Source organism: Polychytrium aggregatum, assembly GCF_025602895.1.
Source record: "Polychytrium aggregatum strain JEL109 chromosome Unknown BJ171scaffold_25, whole genome shotgun sequence".
NCBI classification, from domain to species: Eukaryota; Fungi; Chytridiomycota; class Chytridiomycetes; order Polychytriales; genus Polychytrium; species Polychytrium aggregatum.
In genome coordinates this window covers 272,429-292,991 of record NW_026516227.1, presented here as the reverse complement: position 1 = coordinate 292,991, position 20,563 = coordinate 272,429, and the positions used below count along the sequence as shown (strand labels likewise).

Here is a 20,563-nt window from a genome sequence, read left to right as displayed (position 1 = left end):
GGACATGGAAGCCGCATTGGTGGTGCGACAGCATGGCAGCATGGAAACAACATGGAAGCAGCATGGAAGCGGCATCGGAGTGTGCGGCGACATGAAAACAGCATCGGGGCCACGTCACCAAAGGGTGCATTTGGCTCAGGTCCAGAAACAAGATGATGATGATGATGATGGCCGCATGGTGCAAGTCAAGGAGTGTGGGTATCGGAGGGCGTCTTTGCATCGGTGCGCAAGGATGCCGTGGCGGGAAAGCAGGGAGAGAGCCAATGTCGGCTGGGATTGGGATTTGGTGGGAAGCAGCGATCGCACTCACCGCTCCGAGTACAACGACGGATTCTGGGGGTGGGGTGGGGCGGGGTCGCTCGCTTGTCGATAGCCTGCTGTCGTGGCGACGGATGCGGGTTTGGACGAGCGCTGGGCGGTTCAAGAGACGACGAAGAGCGAGCGATTCGAAGGAGCGCCAGCGGGGGTTCGAACTGTAGGCTTACGAGCGGTATTGTTGTCGGGTCAACAACAAGGTCTAGAGTGTCCGGGGGCTAACGGCTGGTGAAATGTATATGTGTGTATGATGGACGACGGTTCTAATTCTATCAATGTCTATGGAAACAGGGCAAGTGCCAGCGGAGCCACTGCGAGTCTCCTCGAGTGGTTGGGCTCGCCGACAGAGAAGTAGAAGGGCGGGAAGACCAAAAGGGACGATCGTGTGTGGGGAGGAAGTGGTTCGACGCGAAACGACAGGAGCAGCGGAAAGTACAGCAAGAGGCGGGGGGCGGGGAGCTATGAGAGATGAGTACGCAGGACTGGGGTGCAGAGCCAGCAACGAGAATGGAAGTCGAAGGAGCCGATGGGCGAGGAAGCAAGCAGATGAGCAAGCAAGCAGATGAGCAAGCAAGCAGAAGATCGAGGATGCTGGACGGGAGGCGTGAGACGCAGGCGGGAGAGGGAAAGGGTGGGAGGGGGCAGCGCGGACAATATGTACCGGGAGGCCCGGGAGGGAGCGTGGCCACTGTTGCCGAGGCCGGTGTTGCGGGAAAAGGCGCCAGCAGCAGTTAGGACGGGGGATAGGCGAGGAAGGAGGAGGGAGAAAGCGCGATCAGCGGGGAGAGGGATCCGGATGGATTGGAGGCATCATCCCAGGCGAGAGCCCAGCGGGCTGGGGGACGGATGGAGCGGGGAGGCGGAGGGCAGCAACGGGGGACTGGGGGATGGGTGCGAGGGAAAGCATCGAGGACGCAGCTCGACGGATGGCGATAGCTGTGGCAGCGATCATGCGAGTTGCAAGTCGGGCTGGGATCGATCATGTTGAATATCGTGGGAGTATCGGCAAGGTTTACTACTCAGTATCAGCATCACTATTCCGCCGGCGACAATGGCTGCGTGGTGGTGGTGGTGGTGGTGGTGGTGGTGCTGGCGGGAGCAATCCGATCCACAAGGGCCGATAAACGAGTGAGTTGCGGAGAGTACCTGGAGAGCGCCTCGCCGGAATGCCCACTCGCCCCCAGGGTGATTGCCTGGGACCGATCAACTGTCGCCGAGCAGCCAGCCACGGCCAATCCAGGCGCATTCCATCGCAATAATCGCCAGTCAGTCGACACCCTCCTTCATCCGCAGCTCGCTCGGCGATCGGCCAAGACCAGCATCAAACATCCACAAAGGTTCAGCTGACGTACACCCTTCGAGCGCTTGCAACAGGCGGGTTGCATGCCGAGCAGCAGAGGCGGGTCTGGAGGAGGGACCACCAGGGCGATGCGTGACCCGCGAAGCGGGAGAGTGTCTCCCCGATCGCCAACAATGGCGGTTTCCGAGGCGGGAGACAGCCCGCTCGTCTGCATCGCGGCGGCCTGGGACGATGCCGGAGGCCAACCTGCCAATGACGAAACCAAGGCAAGCAGTTGTGCCGTCGCCGCGCAGGGCCAACTTGGACAGTTCATCTAGCTCGAGGATCGCTTTTCTGGATTTATGTGTGTATTTTGTTCAGTCAGTTTGTGGCAACTATGGACAGGGCTTGGCAGCACATGGGAGTGAGAAATGGACAGGGGAGGGAGAAGGAATAGGGGAGAAGCGCGGACTGTTCGCCAGAGCAGGAGAGCCTGTGATCCCGAGACTCGGCTTGCCAACTCGGCTTGCCAACTCGGCTTGCCAACTCGTCACAGCCCTCAGCCTCGATAGATACACGCACACATACACATGCACAGCAGCAGCAGCAGAAGCAGCAGTAGCAACATCCGCCTTGCAGATCTCTGCTGTCGTTCCAAGAAGGCATCCAAAACATCGATAGCAACGGGTGGAAGGAAGGTTGGAAGAGAAGGAGGAGGGTGCCGCGCTCGGTGGCACCTTATCGGGTTCATCAATACCGCTCGTCCGCAGAACATGACGAGAAACGCTTGGGAGAAGGAGGTGAATGTAGCCAGAGGAAAACAGAAAAAAAGATAATAAACGGACAAGACAGTGCGGCAGGAGACACCGTCAGCATGAGTGGGATGCCCGATCAACATGGGCAGGGAATATGCGGCAACGCGGGTCAAGGCTAATCGACAGCGCTCCAGACTATCCCGTCCCGAGCATAGCGGTGGGGGAGCAAGGGCACTTGGCGAGCGCTGCTTTGGCCGCTTTGCACTTGAGGGGCGAGAGCGGGTGTTGCCGCTGAGGTGGCAGATGTGTGGTCGGAATTGGGTCCCAGAGCTAGGTAGCCCAAAAACGACCGTCAGGGATACGAAAGTACCGGACTTGCTTGGGATGGTTGGTTCACTGCCGTTTGTGGTGCGAGTCCAGGTCGAGATAGGGGTCATCCAGATAGTGCCCTGTGGACGGGGCGGGCTTCTTGGACTTGATGACAGGCTGGTGTGCGCTCTGGAGGGACGGCTTGCCGTTTGCAGCCAGGAGTTGCACAAACTGATCCAAGATCTCGGTGGGTATCGACACAAACCCGTCGTTCCCAAGCGTCCCGGCATCTGGATAGGTGGTCTCGGTGATTCCATGCAGCACCATGGCTGTTTCCAGTCGCTCCTTGAGCAGCGCCGTGGCCTTTGGGTCGAGTTGCTGGGCAGAGCCACCGGCCGGATATTCGCCGGCAGAGGCCTGCCGCGCCGACGGCGAGGCTGCGCTTCCAGCAAGCTGGTTGCCGCCGGCCGAGCTCCGAATCCGCTGCGGAGTAACGCCGCCGGACGATGTCAGCCGACCGACGGTTCCTGTTCGCGCAGAGTGCGGCTTGGAAAACAGTCCCGTAAGCGACTTGGCGCCACCCCGGACTGCGGCACTTGCAGAGGTCAGCGGCGACGACGACGGCGACGGCGACGACGAAAGCGATGTCGTGCTGGGTCCAGTGCTGGCCTGGGGCCAGCTGCTCTTCTTCTTCAGGGGTGTGGCTGTGATTGTGGCGGTGGTGCTGTTGTGCTCGCTTGACTTTTTCTTGGACACAAGCGGGTCGCCCGACCGTGATTTGAGTGCGCTCGACAGTGTCGACACCTTGGACTTTTGGCGTGACATGGAGGGTGTGCTGGTGGGCGGCGATGTGGACATCTCGGCCGGAGGCGGAACATCGACAAACGACACATCCATCAGGGATGCCGGCGGTACTGAGCCGGCAATCGACTCTTGGTCCGATTGAGTATAGTCGTCGGACACATCGCCGGCAACCGGGACATTGGCTCGAGAATTCATCCAGTGCCACGTCGCCGAGTTTTCAAACGAGAGCTTCTCGCGCCTGGGCCGCTCTACAGCAAGTACGGAGATTGCATGGATTCGGGTAAGCTTCAAGCGGCACAGTCCAGCCGATCCATCCTCCAGCGGACGCGCCAATATCACGGCGTGAATGCAGGGACCGCGCATGCCGAGCAATCTCGTCGGGGGCGAGTCTTGCACGTCTTTACAAACCTTCTTCGGGAACAATCGACAGGGGTGCCCGGTAGTGAACAGCGCGCTCGGCATCGTCGATCAGCTGTTTGAACGTCAGGCAGATTCGGGAGTAGATCAACTCGACATTGGGATCCAGCTCAGGCTCGTTGGATCCCACGTCCTCGGCCGGCTCCGGGCTTTGTACAGATTCGGCAGGGGCTGCAGATGCCTCAGCAGCCATGGTCTCGTATGTGCAGTCGTCCGAGGGCTCCGACGAAGGGGAGGCGGGGTTCTAGGCACAAACGGGAGGAGCATGGGAGTGAGATTGGAGGATCAGAGGGCTGTGTCGCAATAGGGGAGCACAGCTGCATCGGCCATTGATGAGCACGGCTGTGGTGGCTGTTCTTACCTCTTCAGACCGAACAGAGTCCAGTTCTTCCTCGGAGGGCTCGCCACCGCTGTCTCGGCGTCTCCTGTGGGGATTGGAGAGCCCGCGCGGGCCAAAGTAAACTCAGTCAGCACATGCGCTTGGAAGAAAGGGAAGCCAGATCCCAACGTGGCAGACAGACTGCTAACCTCTCCAGCTTGCGCTTTAGTCGTTCGATCGACTGGGCTTGCTGCCGGATCGTCGACTCGAGCGAGGCGTTGACAGCCAGCAGGGAGGTGTTTGAGATTTCCAAATCCATCATCTGGGGGGGGGGTACGAACACAGCAGATGGTCAGCGGTTGGCGGAGAGGCAACGGACTCGACAGCGATATGCTTGTGGCCAGTCGTATGTGCATGCGATCTCGGAGAACGGCGAATCGGGTATCGTGCCGTTGCAGCCGGTCGCTGACGCACACGTTCTGCCACGGAGTTGGCTTGGCGCGCATATGGCCCAGCCTGGTCGGCGCTTGCACAGCTAGATGGTTGCAAACCTACCTTGCGCATGGTGCGGTCGTTGAGCTGGGCATCGGAGGCGCTGCTTTTGTGTCCGAGATGCTGTCGGCAGTGCTGGCAGATGCCCGACGAGGCCGCCGCCGCCGCAGCAGCAGCAGCAGCATCCTCAGCCAACGCCGGGTCGGCCACGATCGGTTTCTTTGGAGCATGAGTGGCCCGCTGCAGAGCATGTCGCAGCACGATGCGAGGCGGATGGTTAGAGCGCGGGTCCAGGTGCGAATGTGACATTCGGGGGAGGGGGGGCTATGAAGGTGGGTGGCGTCGAGAGAGAGTGATGGGTGGGTACAGCCTCGTCATCGCCGTGATGGAGTGATAGCTTGTGGCTGGATGTGTCAAGTCCAGAGCAGAGGGAGGTAGGCACTCCTTTTGAGTCCGTTGAGGGTGGGAGAATGGAGTCGAGCACGCAGGGTGACGCACAACGACACGTTGGATGGCGGCGAGGCGAGGAGAGTCATCGTGCGAGGAACACGCCGGGACAGGAGGGCCGTCACAAGGATCGAACAGGACGGCAAGCGTAGGACAGCGGTTGGGGGAGGAACGAGAGGAGGGAGCAGAGCGGCAAGATCGAGGGACAGACAGGGCAAGATCGAAGGAGGATCGAGGCAGGATCGAAGGAGGATCGAAGGAGGATCGAGGCAAGCCTTGGACACATACCACTTTGACGCTGGGCGTGCGGCCGGCTTCCAGCATGGACGGCGACGTCGATACCACGATGCGGTTCTTTTTTCCAGGGGCGACGACAGAGGCCGACGCCGACGACGACAGCGAGCCCGAGACATGAGCAGGATGGTTGTGGCGAGCGGCATAGTCGTCGAGCGAAACGACGTTGGGGGCATAGTCGCCCAACGGAGCCGGCACGACGGCGATTCTTTTATTCTTTGCCGACGAAAGCGACGTCGAGATGGACGAGAAGGACTCCTCCGAGGCCGTGTCCGAAAACGCCATGTTGATGGGTGCTGAGCGGCGATGGTGACTTGACGACGAGTTGGCGACCAAGATGGGTCTGGATTTCTGGGGGACCATGGCGTCAAACAGGCAAAGGGCGACTTCAAGCAGGAGAGGGAGCTAATTGGGGAGACGCAGGGATGGAGGGAGAAGAGATTCGGGAACTATCGATCGCGGGGAGGAAGGAGGGAGAAGGACAGGGCAACGACAGAAGCAGAGGCAGAAGAAAAGGGTGCAACTGGGCTGATAAGACAAGACCAGCCGGCCTGGCAAATACGACCACGAACGAACGAGCGAGCGAATAAGCGGGCTGTCTGGCAAGCAAGGGCACAGGGTAGCGAGCGAGCGAGCGAGGCAGGCAATAGAGCGAGCAAGTCCACCAGCGAGCGGATAAGTGAACGAGCGAGTCTATCGGCAATCGGGCGAGCGAGCAAGTCCTCGGCCCAGCAAGGTATCAAACACGCAAGATCCAAGCCAGTTGCAAGCCAGTTTCAAGCCAGTCGCAAGCCAGGACGGGACCAAGAGAAAAAAGCAAGGGCATTTCTGGCCAATCTTGCCGCCGAGCAAAGAGGCGACACAGCCGCGGCGACAGCACGCCGTCGACAGACACAATGCTGGAGCTGCAGTCGCAGTGGCCGTGCCGAGCTGGGCGGTGGCGTGCGGGGGCGCGGGTCCGTGTGACATGTGTGCGACCTGTTGATCAATCGGGAGCACAGCGGTGGCAACGGCACTGTATGGCACAGTCGTGCTGCACAGTAACGCTGCAATCCACAGCACACAGCACAACAGCACACTGCCCCAAGCCACAGACCCACTCTGCATAACGCTGTGCAACCAAGCACGGCACAGTGTCTCTCGGCCCAACTGAACCCGCCGCCGCCACGCACAAGCCAGCAAGCGGCCACAATCTGGTCACACCGTGTGGCAGGGCCGTGTCAGCACGACCCTAGTGCGACACAGCACTGCACACGACCCCCTTGCTGTCTTCGCACACGGCGCGATCCGGCATCAACACAGGACGGATCAGGGTGCTTGTTGGGTCATCGACCAGGACCCGCAGCCGACCACTGTTTTGGTTTGATACCGCTGTGCGTCAACACGCTTGCTGCCCCGCCCCGTTTCCTTGGGTCGGCCAGCCTTCTGCACTGCCGATTGCGCCAAATCTCATGTATTGACTCTGGGCGCAGGTTCATGGCGCACCGGCTTTCGCATCAGCGTCTAGTGGTCCGAGACATCCGCGTGCTTCTGAAAGCTCTCCGGGTTGACCGCGAACGACTTGACCAGATCGGCCTCCAAAAAGTGCATCTGTCCCGCGATGATCAGCGAGTGCAGCGGGCCGCCAAAGTCGCACTCCTTCAGCTCGGCCAGGGTGCCCGAGATGATCTTCTGGTCGTTTGCACCGACGCGGGCCATGCCCACGGCGATGGTGTTGGGTCCGTACACTGTGTGCGTATCGCAGCGAGCGGGTTAGTTTCAAGGACAAGCCCTACCCTCGTCTGAGTCTTGGTGCCCTCTCCCTCTCCCTCTCCCTCTCCCTCTCCCTTGCATGCAAACGTACCATTCTCGCCCCGGCGCTCCTCGACTTCGAGCAGCTGCTCGACAGCCTGGTTGACGGTCATGTAGCGTGGAGGCTCATAGATCTTTCTGCCCCTGTTGACAAGACACGGAATACGGTCAGTCGTACCGGGCGACAGAGTCGGTTTCTTGGGGGGGGGGAAACCATGCCGTTCCATCGAGGGCCATGTTCTGCGACACAAGCTTACCTGGCCATGTTTTCGATGCTCTGCTCCTTCACCTTGATATCTGAGAATCCAGCGCCATCCGCAGTCCATCAGCAACCGCGCCGAGATTTTGCCAACACCTCCGTCGTCGTCCTCCCTCCCCGAGACTTACCGAGCAAACACAGGGTGTGCAGGTTGATGGCCCGGTTCTGCTTGATCTTGTCGTAGAAGCTATCGGGTCTCCAAGTCTCGGTGAAGAAGACAATCGACACGGCCTGGCCATAGTTGTACAGCTGCAGTCCGCACGAGCCGATGGCATTCATGATGGAGGCGTTGTGGATCGAGACTACGGGAATGGACAGCTCCTTGGCCCGGATGACGAGGTCGATGTGGGTGGTGGCGCTGACACCACGGATCCAACGTCAGGTTGCAGCGTCGGCAGAGCGAGCCGGGCGAGTCGAGTGCGTCAGCATTCAGATAGACCGAGCAAGTCCGGCAGACCCAACGATCTTGGACTGAGACAGCATGGCCATTGCAAGCCAGCAGCGAGGCCGAGACTGGAGACACACGACCGAACCGCCCTTTGCAGATCTCTTGGGACCGAATGCGCTCTTGCTCAAGAGGGGGCTCTTGGTATCGTCGATCGCCCGCTCGGCGTTGTGTCCCACGCTCCTCAGTCATGCGAGCCGCAGACTTACCCGTATGGATCGCCAACGACCAAAAAGGCGACGTTGATCTTATCGGCATTGGCCAGGATCGAGTCGGCTTCGGATTCGACCGTCTCTCGGTCGGCGACAATGATTTCCTTCCCATAGAGCGCCTCCTACCAGCCAGCAAGCACCCAGCCAACGAGTCAGTCCATCGGCCCCGACGTATTCGCAGTGGGCCCATCGGTTCCGAGCCGGTCCGCCAGCTTTTCTCTCGATGCTGTGTCCCGATGGATCAGTCTTGGGCACGGCCCGGATGGCAAAAACATACCAGCTTCTCCTTGCCGACCATCAGGATCGAAGTGTATGCCTCCAGATACACCCGGTCGCACGACTTGACGCCTCCAGCCCCTTCAGGGTGATGTCGTACTCGTCAGCAAGACCCAGTCCAACAATGTACAGAACCATTTCGAGTTTGCTCGTGTGCCAAGATGACCTGCGGCAGGAATGATGCAGCCGTGAGCCGTGAGAGCGATGTGCGTTTGAGGCAGCGATGCCCTTGCGTAGCCCCGGCGCAGCCGCACGACCATCGACCCACTTGTATCTTTTTTTCCTTTCTTTCTCTCTTGCACCGCTTGCAACGACGATGGGAATGCGATTCGGATCCAGGGTGCGATTCGGATCTGCTCCGATCGTTGCCAATGGCATCCACCGCGCTGAAAACCAGGCGGACTTTTTTTTTCTGCATGCCGCACATGACTGCGCAGCACTGTGGCGCTGAGCGTGGCCAGCCACACTCTGCCCTGGCCGGAGCAACAGAGCCAGCCCCTGGAAGCAGCACCGAGACGATTCCAGGGCGCTCTCCGTCGGGGTTTCAAATCCATCGCTCCGCCAGCAACGAGAGAAGTTTCGCTTGTCTGAAATCCACATACCCCCCCCTCACCTATCTATCCCCTAACACACGAACGATGGCCTGGAGATGCACCGGATCGTCCAACGCTGAGCTCGTCAGGAATCTGGCCAGTATGTGCACGGTCGTTTGGCTTGGTGGGGGGCGGAGGAGGCGAGCGGTGTTTGTCTCAGCAGCAGGATGGGGCTCAGAGCGATCTTGGATATTCGGGCGCTGCGTGCAAGGCCTCGTCGGATGGAGTCGCAGCCGCTGCCGAGAACCGATCGGTGCAGCGAGTCCGAGTGTCTGGGCCAGGAGACCAGCCAAGTTCATGTGCAGGTCTCTCGCTTGCAAGGGACGTCAGCGCCGATGGCCCCAGCCAAGCTCACCCGGCTCATCGCATCTCTCTGGCGGACAGGAGCCCGCATCATCACCAAACCCGCAGTCGAACAGGCAATGCTCGCCGTAAGTGACTCTGGAGATCCTCCGTTCGCTATCGAGCGCCAATGGAGCCGCCAGCATGTCCGCCAGGGACGTAGCATCAACCACCCGCCTCCAACCAGCCAGTCGTCTCACCTTTGGCTGCTCCTCCGCACCCAGGTCGACCGGGCCAACTATTGTTCCCATCAGCCATACACGGTATATGATCGAGCAGTCCATCCTGGTGCTGCTGCTACTACACGAGTGTCGGTCTGCTCCTGCTGCATATCACAGCGGGCCGGGAAGTGAGGGGTGCTCAAGCATTTGGAAAACGATTGCTCACCATGTCTCGGCCATGGTCTGTATCCACATGGACACATGCCCAACACAGGACGCCCCGTTCTCGGTAAAGCCTGGACTTGTTTGGTGGATTATGCACTGCTTTGATCGCCAGGGAGGAGGCGGGGGGAGAGCAAGTCTTGCATTTCCGCGGCGGCTGCGTTTGTGTCTACAGCTGTGGTTGCGTAGGATACATGCTGCAACTTGCCTAACGTTTGCCGCACCAAACGTGGTGGCCTGGATACGTTGCGATGGACAAACCGCAGATTCAGTATGGTAGGCATGAGTCCATTCAAGGAATAGCGAGGCAACCGATCCTATCCGCCCGAGGGATTGTTGCAGCGAGCGATAGGGTGAACCGTGAGCCAGTGTGCGCCTTTCCAATACTTACCAACGGCTCAACCACCCGGTCTGCGACCCAACTCACCAGGAGCAACCATATCGGCCCCTCACATGCATGCCTTTGCCCTCGAGGCCCTCTGCGATGTGATTCATGAAGGCAGCCGCGTCCTGGGTGAGTCTCGCACATCTGTTCGCTAATGCTAGAGCAGCCTCCAGGTCCAATCACTCACCCTCTGGAACTGCAGATGTTGGCTGCGGAAGTGGCTATCTCACGGCATGCTTTGCCGCTCTGGCCGGAGAGACCGGCAAGGTCGTCGGGATCGAGCATATCCCTCAACTGGTGAGCGGTTCGAGCTTCCTCTGGTTGATGTTGATGCGGCGAGAAACGTGGGCCAACAGCGGTGGCGGCCCTGGGGCCCGGTTGCATGATCTCTCGGCGCGTATGGCATCCTGTGCGGTGTGCCTGACTGGCTCGGCTGGTCTGGCAGGACCGGGGTGCCGTCTCTGGTGCGCTCGGCGACCGCATGTTTCATCAGTGCTCACCCGTCGTCTGCGGCCAGGTGCAACTGAGCCAACATAACATTGCCAAGGACCACCCCGAGCTGCTCGAGAACGGCCGCGTGGACATTGTCCAGGGCGACGGCAGGAACGGGTACGCGGCGGAGGCCCCATACGAAGCCATCCACGTCGGGGCGGCGGCATACCCCGTCCCACAGGCGGTAAGCACTGGGGCTGCGGGATGCGGGAGCGGGTGTCGTTGGCCGCTGACGATTGCCAGCAAGACGCAGCCGACGCACCACGGAAGGCTGAATGTGGATGAGGGGAGGGACGAGTGGTGGAGCATGGCCCACGGCGCTCATGCACTGATCGGCCTCTGCGTTTCTGCCACCCCCCCCCGCAACCTCTAACACACGGCCCTTTCCCGTTTGCCCCTTCCCATGGCCTGCGGATGCTCTACGGGTTGCTGGCCGACAGCTGCTCGACCAGCTCAAGGTCGGTGGCCGCATGATGGTCCCTGTCGGCCCATGCCGCGGCGACCAGGCCGTGTTCATCTACACCAAGAACGAGCGAGGCGAAATCACCAAGCAGAGGTGGATGGATGTTCGCTACGTGCCGCTGACGGACGCCTCGAAGCAGCTCGAGGGCCAGTAGCCAACATCCCACGAGCCTGTCATCCAGAGTCCAATTGTAGCTCCTTTTTCGCTGCGAGCGACGCCGGTGGGTGTCCCGCACCAGTCACAATGACAACAAGCTCGTCCGCCTTCCATCCGAGCGGCGGCTATCGGCAAGTCGGCAAAATCGGCGTGGCTGTTGGTGGCGACAAGGGGGGCTGGCCGCATCCTCCTGGCTGGGGTGGCTGGGTTGACAGCCAAGCCTCGCTGCCAGGGCCGTGCACAGCGAGAGGAGACGAGGTCAACCTCTGCCGGCGGTGCGATGCGTGCTCGGCCGTTGCCGTGGACAGCTGATCCACCGCCAAGACGAAACACGATTGGAGAGTCGCAGCCACAGCAGGCAGGCAAAGGAGCAATCGAGCAAAGGAGCAATCGAGCAAGCCGAGGAGCAAGCCGAGGAGCAAGCCGAGGAGCAAGCCGAGAAGCAAGCGAGCAGCTGAGCAGCCGCCTTGGGCTCAGAGAGGTGCGACCAGGCACAAGCCACCGGCACCAACACAGGGGGCAAGAACCGCCACCGTTGGCCCGGGGCCGTCGCTGTCCAGGACCGCCCATGCCGACGGACGTGGCTTGAAGGGCCAGCCCAGCACAAGAGCAATATGACCCTGGTGGATGATTTGTTCCCACCCTGAACTGTGGAGAGGCGTGCCCAGTCTCGGCCGCCTGGGGGAAAGGCCAGAGAGTCGGCGTCGCTGTTTGGAGCAGCGGCCGCCGTTCTGCAAGGCGTCAGCACCAGCACGAGCACCAGCACCAGCACGAGCACCAACTTAAGCACCAGCACCAACTTAAGCACCAGCACCAACTTAAGCACCAGCACCAACTTAAGCACCAGCACCAGCTTAAACCAGCACCGCCACCGCATTAGCACTGCCCTCCACGTCGTGCGCCCGAGCCGTGGTGCGATGCACCTTGCAGTCCGGAGCGCATCCATACATGTGTGATGCGCTCGGTTTCCGTGACCTCAACAACAAAGCTCGGATCCGCCACCTTCCCGTCCTCCCTCGTCAATCAGGCTGATTGCCACGCCCATTCCCGCTTCGTTGCAGGGAGGGTCCGTGTCTCTGCACCGAACAAGGCCGCCCAGCCCCAAGTTCGCAGGAAACAGCAGGACGGCCAGGCTCGCACAGACGCACATTTCGCCCCTTTGGCGCCCCGGCGACAAGGGCGGCAGGTCCGCCTTGTTGTCCGGCATCGCCAGACCGACGCGTGGCAAGAAGCCTGGCGACGCGCGGGCTTCCAGCCCGCCAGGGAGCACAGCGGCAAAGATCAGCCGATGCGTGTAAGCAACCACCCCTGTCTGCAGCGACGTGGCATGGCATGTCGTGGCATGTCGTGGCATGGCATCGAGGCCAAGAGCGAGCGGTGTCACTACAGCATGTTGTTTATTGATCTGTTGCTGGAGACCAGGGGATCTCCACTTTTTTTTTTACAACAGAAAGCATGCCAATACAAAAAAACGGAGAGAAGGAAAAGAAAAGCGATCTGACTGACTATGGTTTCGGTGCTGATTCTATCAGAGAGCTATTGGTGTTGTTACTGTTGTTACTGTTGCTTTAGAGAGGGCCAAAGAAATGCAGACGAAAGATGGTATGCTGGCAAGTACATGCAATGGGCTGGGCGCAGACGGTGGTGGGGGAGAGGCGCACTCGCCAGAGGAAATGATGTGGAACGGGAATGTGTACCAGAGCAGCGGAGCGGGGCTGAGGATCGAGGCCTGCTTTGGAGCGCAGACATCCTGCTGGCGGTGGCCGAGGGACAACGAGGCGACGCTCACTGCGGTGTTGCGACGCATCGGAACCGGCGGGTCTCGTTCTTCATCCGCTGATGACGCCTGAGGGCATCTCGGCGGACGAACCGGCGCTGGCAGCGAGAGCAGAAAAACGGTCGCTCCTTCGAGTGAATGTTGCAGTGACGATTCAGATCATGGCGGCGCTGGAACCGGATATGGCAGGTCGGGCACTCGTACGGTCGCGGTGAACCGATCTCGACTTCGGTCGCGACCTCGGTGCTGCTGGTGGGAGAAGACAGCAGCGGGCTTGCACCAAAGTCGTCATCGATGGTGCTCTGTGGAGATGGTAGCGACGACAGGTCGGGCGACGGGCTGGGCGGCATGAGAGGCTCGCTCGCCGGGCGGGTTGGCGCGCCGGTGTACTGGCTGTTGTCGACAGGAAACGGGAGCCCGGACGTGCCGGAATGGCATCCATCGAACTGAGATTGGTGAAAGGGATGGTGCGGGTGCGGGTGCGTCTGGTGATGGAGTCTGTGGGCGCTCTGAGTAGCCCGGGCATTCTCCGGGTAGAGGGTTGTGCAGCCGTCTTGGCAGGCATCCGAGAAATGGACCTGGGCTTGCGAGTCGGCCGGCATCTCATGGGTATACGAGTCACAGGATTGGATGCGGGCCGGCGCCTGAGCGACAGGTTCGTGAGGGGTCATGGGGGAGCCGTTCTGGCCGCCCGAATAGCTCCGGTGGGTCTGGGAGCAGTGGTTTGGGTCGCTGCGATGCCGGCAGTTATCGTAGCAACTGTGATAATCCTGCAGCACGAACGAGCGGGACGAGGAAAAGGCAGGGATGGGGACGGGGATGGGGATGGACTGTGAGCTGCTCGACCAAGAGAATCCCGGGTATGAGGACGAGCCGGTCGAGGAACGAAAGCGAGGATGCATTACGAGGTCAGGGATGAGCGCAGAGGCTGGGTGTCGATAGAAGGGAGAGACTGAGGAGCGTGTCTTGGCCATGTCCTGCAGCAGGACCAGGATGGCCTTTTTATATGCGATTCGGGACATCGACGCGGGAGCGAGCGAGGGAGGCACAGCCGCGCAGTGCCATTGGACAGGCGGCCATGGTCTGTGAACGTGCTGGCTGGCCGGCCGACCGAGCAGCCAACGGGGTATCAATGGGCACCAACCAGGTCTGTATGGACGGGGATATCTCCCAACGGACCTTGTTTGGCGAGGGGGAGCGAGCAGAGCCGGAGCTCGACGCAGTCATTTGAGCAGATACCCGACAGAGGTGCTCGAGCATCGATTCGACGCAGGCATCGGCCATGGATTGGCCATGGGTCGGCCCGCCTGCTGATCGGGCTGTGGACATTGTGCCGGCTGGCGGCGATACACCGCGAGCCAGCCCGAGCACAAATCCATCTGGCCGCGGCAAGGAGCGAGGGAGCAGGCGGGACGTTACGCCGCCTTCCCTGTGAGGGCCTGCGAGGAGGGGGAGGCGACGCTCTCTTGTTCCCCCGAGTCGCAAGCCCGTATCGCGGCTGCCGCTTGTTGGGGAGGGGGAATGGGGCGATTCGCTCCGTTCCTTGTCCATGCTTGCTCACCTCGGCTGGTCGGTGCCATGGAGGCGGCCCTTGACAAAGAACCATCTCCTGCACAGGGCTCCAGCGCGCAATACGCCCAAGCAGCGAGGAAATCTCGATCGCGGCCTCGCTCCGTATGCCTCTCCATCCGTCTCGCTCGTCCAGGTCGGCAGCGCGCACATATGCCGCGGCAGCCGCAGCCGTGATTGCCGTGATCGTGGTGATTGTTGTGATTGTCGCGATGGTCATCAGCACAGCCTCAGCAGCGGCCTTCGCCTTCGTCCTTCGCCGTCGCCGTTGCTGTCCCGCTGGGTGTCCTCGAGCAAACAACTCCCGAACCGGTTATTGGGCGAACCTTCCCTGTGTTATACCGCTACAATTTGCGCCGAGTGTGTGCGTCGCTCTGGAAACACAGGTCTCACTAGCCCTCGCACCAGCGGCTCTCAAGGTCTGGCCCAAAAGTCATGCGCTCGGGTCAGCAGCAGCAGCATACTCGGTCAGCCTCGGTCTGCTCAGGAGCCCCGACCGAGTCAAGGCGTCTTTCCCTCCGGCGCAAAATCAGCATCTCTTCCCTCTCCGATAGCATCCTCCCCAAGGCGCGGCAGCGCTCAGTGTCAGAGCCTCTCGCCGGTCAGCAGCCCGATCTCGCCCCTGCCGAGCGGCTTGCCAGTGTTCTCGGACTGCCTCTGGAGGTGCTGCGGCAGTCGCCATCCGTCGACCCGGCCAGTCTCAATACCCTCCACCGAGCCGTCTTCCACGGCGACATCAAAAAGATGACCAAGCTGCTCTACGACGCCAGCAGGGACATTAACAAACTGGATTCCCGTCACGGCTGTACCCCTCTGCATCTGGCCGTCTGGAGGCAGCTGCCCGAGTGTGTCCGCTTTCTGGTGGAGTACCGCTGGGACGCCTCGTCAAGGTCGAAACTCAAGGGTCCCGCCATGAAGACGACAGATGTGAACCTCCCCGACGCCATCGGGCGGACAGCCCTCACCTGGGTATGTACTTTCCGAGGAATAAGGGGCGAGGGGGGGCCCTGTTCGTTCTCACGGCTCGGGGAGGGCAGTGGGATGTGCTCTCCGACTCTCCAACCGAGAGCGATTGCGCCTGCGAATGGCTCCGACCTTCTGCCCCGAGCTGAATCGACCAACCCCGGCAAAGGAGACGATCTGTCTCACGGCGGTTTGACCACCGCGTATCATGTGGGCCAGGACCGTCGTTGGTCATTGATCCCACCAGCCATCGAACGTCAATCCACCCGCTCCGCAATCCGTGGGCTGTGCATTCCATTTGCCCAGGATGAGACCAGATTGCACCAGTTGCAGCCTGCCTCGGTCATGCGTCGTATCTGCCTCCGCAGAATCGGGTCATGGGATCGCTGGTCCTGAACCTTCCCTGTACTTGTCTTGCCAGGCTGTCCTCCTGGGACACACTGAGATCGCCAGTCTCCTCGTCCAGACCAAGGCGGACATTGGCATTGCCGACCACTGCGGGCTCACGGCCTTCCACTATGCTGTGCTGATAAGGAACCAAGGGCTTCTCGAGCTGCTTGCCGGCCAAGGTCCCATTCCTGCGCTGGTGGATCCGGTGAGCATCGGAGTGGCGAGGGAACATGTCGCAATCGCATCCGGACCGGGCTCCTGCTGCCATACTCTCCTTCCGATCGGCTTGGGTCTGTCCTCCCCAAGTTTTGCTGCTTACCTGAAATGGCCATGTGCCGTTCCCAGGCTGGCTCGACGCTCCTCCACCACGCCGTTCGCCAGGACTCGTCCGAAATGTGCAAATTTGTTCTGGATCACTCTGACGGCATCGAGTCACTTGTCAATCGCCAAGACAACTCTGGACAGTAAGTCCCTCGCACCGTTATTTTGGCAAGACGGCGCTCCCTCACAGAGAGTCGTGGGAACGGGTGGGAAAGGCCGGCCGGATCGGACCATCTCGAGTGGTGTGGCTCGAGATCCGTTCGTCGGGTCGACTTCCGGGTCAATTGAATCAGATCCAGCAGGCTTACGTATCTTTGGCCGCTCGTCGGTACTGTTGCAGGACCCCTCTGCATCTGGCATTCAAGGCCGGCAGCGTACCGCTAGTCGAACTGCTCGTCTCGGCTGGGGCCGATATGGACATTGCCGATCGCATCGGACAGGTACCTTCGGACCTGCTGCCGAGGACCGACGGTGATGGCCCATCCGACACTCTGCGGACCCTCCAGGCGGTGTTGGCTCGGTACCCCACCTATTCCGATCCGCCTCCCATGTTTCATCAGTCGTCTCGCACCAGCGCGGCGATCGCTGGTACTTTGGCCCGGACACCACTTGTGACCCCAGACAAGGGCGAGGTCCAGGCGACATCACCACCCCATCTGCCTGCCCCGATCGGGCCGGCTGGCCCTCTGTCTCAGCCAGAAGGATCTGAGTTCGCCCAGGAGCCCGCCGACACTGGAGAGAAAATACGCAAGGAGCGAGGCCTCGCCGACACGAATGCCACCAAGCCGAGCACAACGACACCAGACGGTGCTGTCGCTGGAGCCTGCTCGATCACCCATGTTGGCACAGATAGCACGATCCGTGCGAAAGCGGTCGTCGTCTGTCCCACTCCGACCATCACCGATGCCATCACCGACACCAATACCGACGCCGGCACCGGATCGGGCCGCATCGAACAGCCCTCGTCGTTTCCTGGCCCCAGCAATCTCGAGGCTATCGCCGAGCGGTCAGCCACAGGCCTCGATCAGCTTTCGCATCCGCCTCCTGCGGCCCTTGCTTCTGCGCGAGTCACACCCCCGTCCGAGGTAGGATACCCTTCGCGGCTGAGGCGAGACCAGTCTTTGGCGAGGTCCAAGTGCGGGATGCGTGGTGCAGCGATGTCAGCCGACACTGCGGTGCAGTCTCCATGTACGGATTGCTGGGCTGGCACGCGGGGGGTATTAGAGCCAGCAGATACCCTCGCCTGTGGGAGATACCCTGCTTGGCAAAGTGGCTCCACGCGGGAGGGTATCCGGAGGGCCGGGGCTGAGGAATGGATTGGATGGACGACTGACTGGTGCCTCCCGCAAATGATTCGAAAAGACGACCGCCGAACACAGACAGGATCGCGGCCGGCTGCTCGGTGGGCTCTCGAGGCTGTTCAAGAGCCATCACCACGACGGCCTTGTGGCGCTGATGTTGGAGGAGCTGAACGGCCTCTCTGTCGACGGAGAGTCTCTGTTCATCGAGAGCCCCAACCCAGAGCAAGGCGCCAGGGAACAGGTCAAAGACATTGTCGGGAAGCTGCAGGCGGTGCTCTCGGGGCGTGTTGCCGAAAAGAATACCCGCCTCAAGATCCTCGGTGAGCGACTGGCGGAGAGCCTCGATGCCGCTGCTGCTCTTCAGGAGCGATGCCAGACCCTGGCGGCGCAGGTGCAGATGCTCCAGGCCGCCCAGACCAAGGACAGAGCCTGCGCTGCGACACCCGACCCACCCACGGGCTCGGACGGCACCAAGACCTGCACGGCCCCCGACGGCGACGGGGCATGCTCCAAGGACCTGCTTCTGCGCGTCCTCGTCGAGCAGCAGACGGCTCTGCAGACCCGGCTGGCGATCCTCCAGCAGCAGCTGGCCCACCGGCGCGACGCGGGGCCGACCAGGGGGGCTTTGTGGCAGGTCCAGGGCCAGTCGCTGTGGCTTGCGTTCCCGCTGTAGCACAGACGCCACATCCCGCCACCGCCTGCCACATGCTCGCCACGCGCATCGCCACCGACGGCAGTCGGGCGAACCGTCGCGCAGCCGCGCACGTGATGGGTGCTATCTGGGGCCGCCTCCGAAAACAATGACAAATTCTGCTGTTGCGCAAATCCATTCTCCCGCCGACGCTGGTCCCCATCTGCAGCTTCCCCCGTCTGGAGCTTCCCCTCGCCCGAGATCCGTGGCCCGACAGAGCGAATCGTGCACCGCCCCCTCCCCCCATCTCTCCCTCCTGCTCCTCTCCCGACATGCCTGACGAGCTGATCAACGCCAACCCAACGGTCTACGAAGTCCGCGAAAAGCGGGTGCGTCCCGTGCGCTCCGAGGACGCCGACGAGTCCACTCCGGACCCGCTGGACGCCGAGGAGATCTTTGGTATGGGCGCTGGTCCCTGTCCCTTGTGTCGGCCGACTGCTTGATACGGCCGTCCTGTCCTGCAGTCCGTGGACTATGGGCCCGATCCCAGGTCGATACTGATCCAGAACGCTGCCGCCGACAGAGCTGATCCGACACATCAATGATCCCGAGCATCCCGTAAGCCCCCGGGCAGGCCACGCCATTGTCCCATCCAATTCCGAGACTCTCTCTGAGTGCGACTGAAATGGACACAATGCACCAGATGGATACTAACCCGCTCGCTCTCGGCCTTGGTTTCCTCCGCCTGGGCCGTCGCCAGTTGACACTCGAGCAGCTCAACATCACTCAGCTCGAGCTCATCGACGTCGACTTGGCCAAGAACCATGTCAACATTCGCTTCACTCCGACGATCCCACACTGCTCCATGGCAACCCTGATCGGACTGTGCATCCGGGTGCGACTGCTGCGATCGCTCCCGGATCGATTCAAGGTGGGCGCGTGTGTGGGTGTGTGATTTCCTCTCTGGCCCCAGGCACAGGTCGGGGCTGGACGGGACATGGCAATCCAGGGCGGCTCGTTCAAGACCGCCGGTTGGAGAGGCGGTCCAGTTTTGCAAAAGGCTGCAGCGGATCATCATGCAGCCATCGTGTGGATCAAGAGACGAACCTCAGCCATCTGACCGCCACCCGGCGCTATTGTCCTCAAGATCGATATTTACGTTCGAGAAGGAACCCATCAATCCGAAGCAGCAGGTGGGAACTCGCTCCGATCGAGTCCGAGGAGGGGGCATAGATCTTACCATCAGAGCTGCTTTGTATTTTCGTTCGGGTGACCCACCGAGCGTCATTGCCGTCGAGCGCCCACGATGCCTGCAGTCTGCACTGCTTTGATTTGTGCATGGTCCTCTGCTGACGAACGCATCCTGCGTCTCGCTTTGACCGCCCTGTTTGTCATAGTCAACAAGCAGCTGAATGACAAGGAACGAGTGGCAGCTGCCCTGGAGAACAGCCATCTGCTGGATGTCGTCAATCAGGTAAGGTTGTGGCTGCAGCGTCGGATTGCCTCGGCCCCATCAGGCCGTCCGAATCGACACAGACAGCCCCCTGGAAGCCCGCACAATCGCACTGACTATTGTCTGCATCGGTATTCTAGTGTCTGGCGACGGCCCTGGACAAGTGAACCACCTCCGACTCGTCGTCAATGTGGCAGATCCCCTCCTTCCGCACCCAAGCAGCTACGTCTGCATGTATATCAGTCTCAATCTACAGCACAGTGACTTTTTCCAGTCCAGCGCAGCGGGTAGTTGTGTCAGCGCCGGACCACATCTCACCTTGAGCCGAACTAGGACATGCCTTAGATGTCTCTCTGGTCGGCACTTGTTGCACAGCGTCACATAGGGTAGAGAGCATCGCTCTCGCTGTGCGCCTGTGCCGTCTCGGAATGGCTCGGAATGGCTCGGAATGCTCTGGAACGATTCGAAATCGCTGCTCGAATCAACGTGGCGGTGGGAGAGACTGAAACCATAGCCCGAACGCTGGCCAAGCACGATGTGATGTCAAAGCCGATGGGTCTCTGCGTCCACTGCTTTCCATAGTCCATTCAACGTATTCAGAAAAAAAGCGAGGCATCCTCCCATTAATCGAACATGTAGTTTACCAGGGATCAGAGCTGATCACTTTGGCAACGTGCGAGCGAAGGCCGTGGGTCATCCTCTCGTCTCCACAATCGCCCTCTGATTTTCGCAATTGCCCTGTAGACTGTGATTGTGTTGCTCTTGGACACACTGATGATGGAGGCAGGCTTTCCCAGACGGCCACGACCAGCGTGTGATGCTTGGAGACAACAAATCATTACCCGTATGTCCCGGTTTGGATGGCGTTGACTACATGTCTCGCAACCCAAAACACTGACTTGATCTGCACTGGCACCGCCAAACAGCATA

General features: G+C 60.7%; 7 protein-coding genes across 7 annotated transcripts; 3 read left to right on the top strand and 4 right to left on the bottom strand.

The window, feature by feature from the left end:
• Window positions 1-2,508: 2,508 nt before the first annotated feature.
• Window positions 2,509-5,134, bottom strand: BJ171DRAFT_149525 (uncharacterized protein). The gene is made up of 5 exons (XM_053105768.1): window positions 4,754-5,134; window positions 4,408-4,520; window positions 4,241-4,304; window positions 3,871-4,123; window positions 2,509-3,710 (listed from the first exon to the last, which is right to left on the bottom strand). Exons 1-5 carry the CDS (start codon window positions 4,997-4,999, stop codon window positions 2,743-2,745), a joined length of 1,644 nt encoding a protein of 547 aa, XP_052965375.1. The 5' UTR covers window positions 5,000-5,134; the 3' UTR covers window positions 2,509-2,742.
• A 1,635-nt stretch (window positions 5,135-6,769) lies between these two features.
• Window positions 6,770-8,816, bottom strand: BJ171DRAFT_510293 (tetrapyrrole methylase). The gene is made up of 8 exons (XM_053111475.1): window positions 8,683-8,816; window positions 8,528-8,580; window positions 8,416-8,495; window positions 8,136-8,260; window positions 7,610-7,839; window positions 7,480-7,519; window positions 7,275-7,366; window positions 6,770-7,158 (listed from the first exon to the last, which is right to left on the bottom strand). The coding sequence occupies exons 1-8, from the start codon at window positions 8,790-8,792 to the stop codon at window positions 6,935-6,937; spliced, it is 954 nt and encodes a 317-aa protein (XP_052965374.1). The 5' UTR covers window positions 8,793-8,816; the 3' UTR covers window positions 6,770-6,934.
• Window position 8,817: 1 nt separating this feature from the next.
• Window positions 8,818-11,710, top strand: BJ171DRAFT_510286 (protein-L-isoaspartate O-methyltransferase-like protein). The gene is made up of 9 exons (XM_053111474.1): window positions 8,818-9,107; window positions 9,392-9,438; window positions 9,574-9,612; window positions 9,785-9,799; window positions 9,999-10,008; window positions 10,163-10,246; window positions 10,320-10,414; window positions 10,635-10,793; window positions 11,050-11,710. The coding sequence occupies exons 1-9, from the start codon at window positions 9,053-9,055 to the stop codon at window positions 11,224-11,226; spliced, it is 681 nt and encodes a 226-aa protein (XP_052965373.1). The 5' UTR covers window positions 8,818-9,052; the 3' UTR covers window positions 11,227-11,710.
• On the bottom strand, window positions 11,308-12,539 carry BJ171DRAFT_149467 (uncharacterized protein). Its single transcript, XM_053105767.1, has one exon. The coding sequence runs from the start codon at window positions 12,172-12,174 to the stop codon at window positions 11,488-11,490; it is 687 nt and encodes a 228-aa protein (XP_052965372.1). The 5' UTR covers window positions 12,175-12,539; the 3' UTR covers window positions 11,308-11,487.
• Window positions 12,540-12,587: 48 nt separating this feature from the next.
• On the bottom strand, window positions 12,588-13,974 carry BJ171DRAFT_510282 (uncharacterized protein). The gene is made up of 2 exons (XM_053111473.1): window positions 13,911-13,974; window positions 12,588-13,775 (listed from the first exon to the last, which is right to left on the bottom strand). The coding sequence occupies exon 2, from the start codon at window positions 13,674-13,676 to the stop codon at window positions 13,014-13,016; it is 663 nt and encodes a 220-aa protein (XP_052965371.1). The 5' UTR covers window positions 13,677-13,775; window positions 13,911-13,974; the 3' UTR covers window positions 12,588-13,013.
• Window positions 13,975-16,713: 2,739 nt separating this feature from the next.
• BJ171DRAFT_149432 (uncharacterized protein) lies at window positions 16,714-18,379 on the top strand. Its single transcript, XM_053105766.1, has 2 exons — window positions 16,714-17,333; window positions 17,611-18,379. Exons 1-2 carry the CDS (start codon window positions 16,797-16,799, stop codon window positions 18,220-18,222), a joined length of 1,149 nt encoding a protein of 382 aa, XP_052965370.1. The 5' UTR covers window positions 16,714-16,796; the 3' UTR covers window positions 18,223-18,379.
• Window positions 18,380-18,512: 133 nt separating this feature from the next.
• Window positions 18,513-19,800, top strand: BJ171DRAFT_558910 (uncharacterized protein; the record flags this gene model as incomplete). Its single annotated transcript, XM_053113179.1, has 6 exons — window positions 18,513-18,639; window positions 18,764-18,798; window positions 18,941-19,111; window positions 19,328-19,373; window positions 19,578-19,654; window positions 19,774-19,800. The coding sequence occupies 6 exons, from the start codon at window positions 18,513-18,515 to the stop codon at window positions 19,798-19,800; spliced, it is 483 nt and encodes a 160-aa protein (XP_052965369.1).
• Window positions 19,801-20,563: the final 763 nt, after the last annotated feature.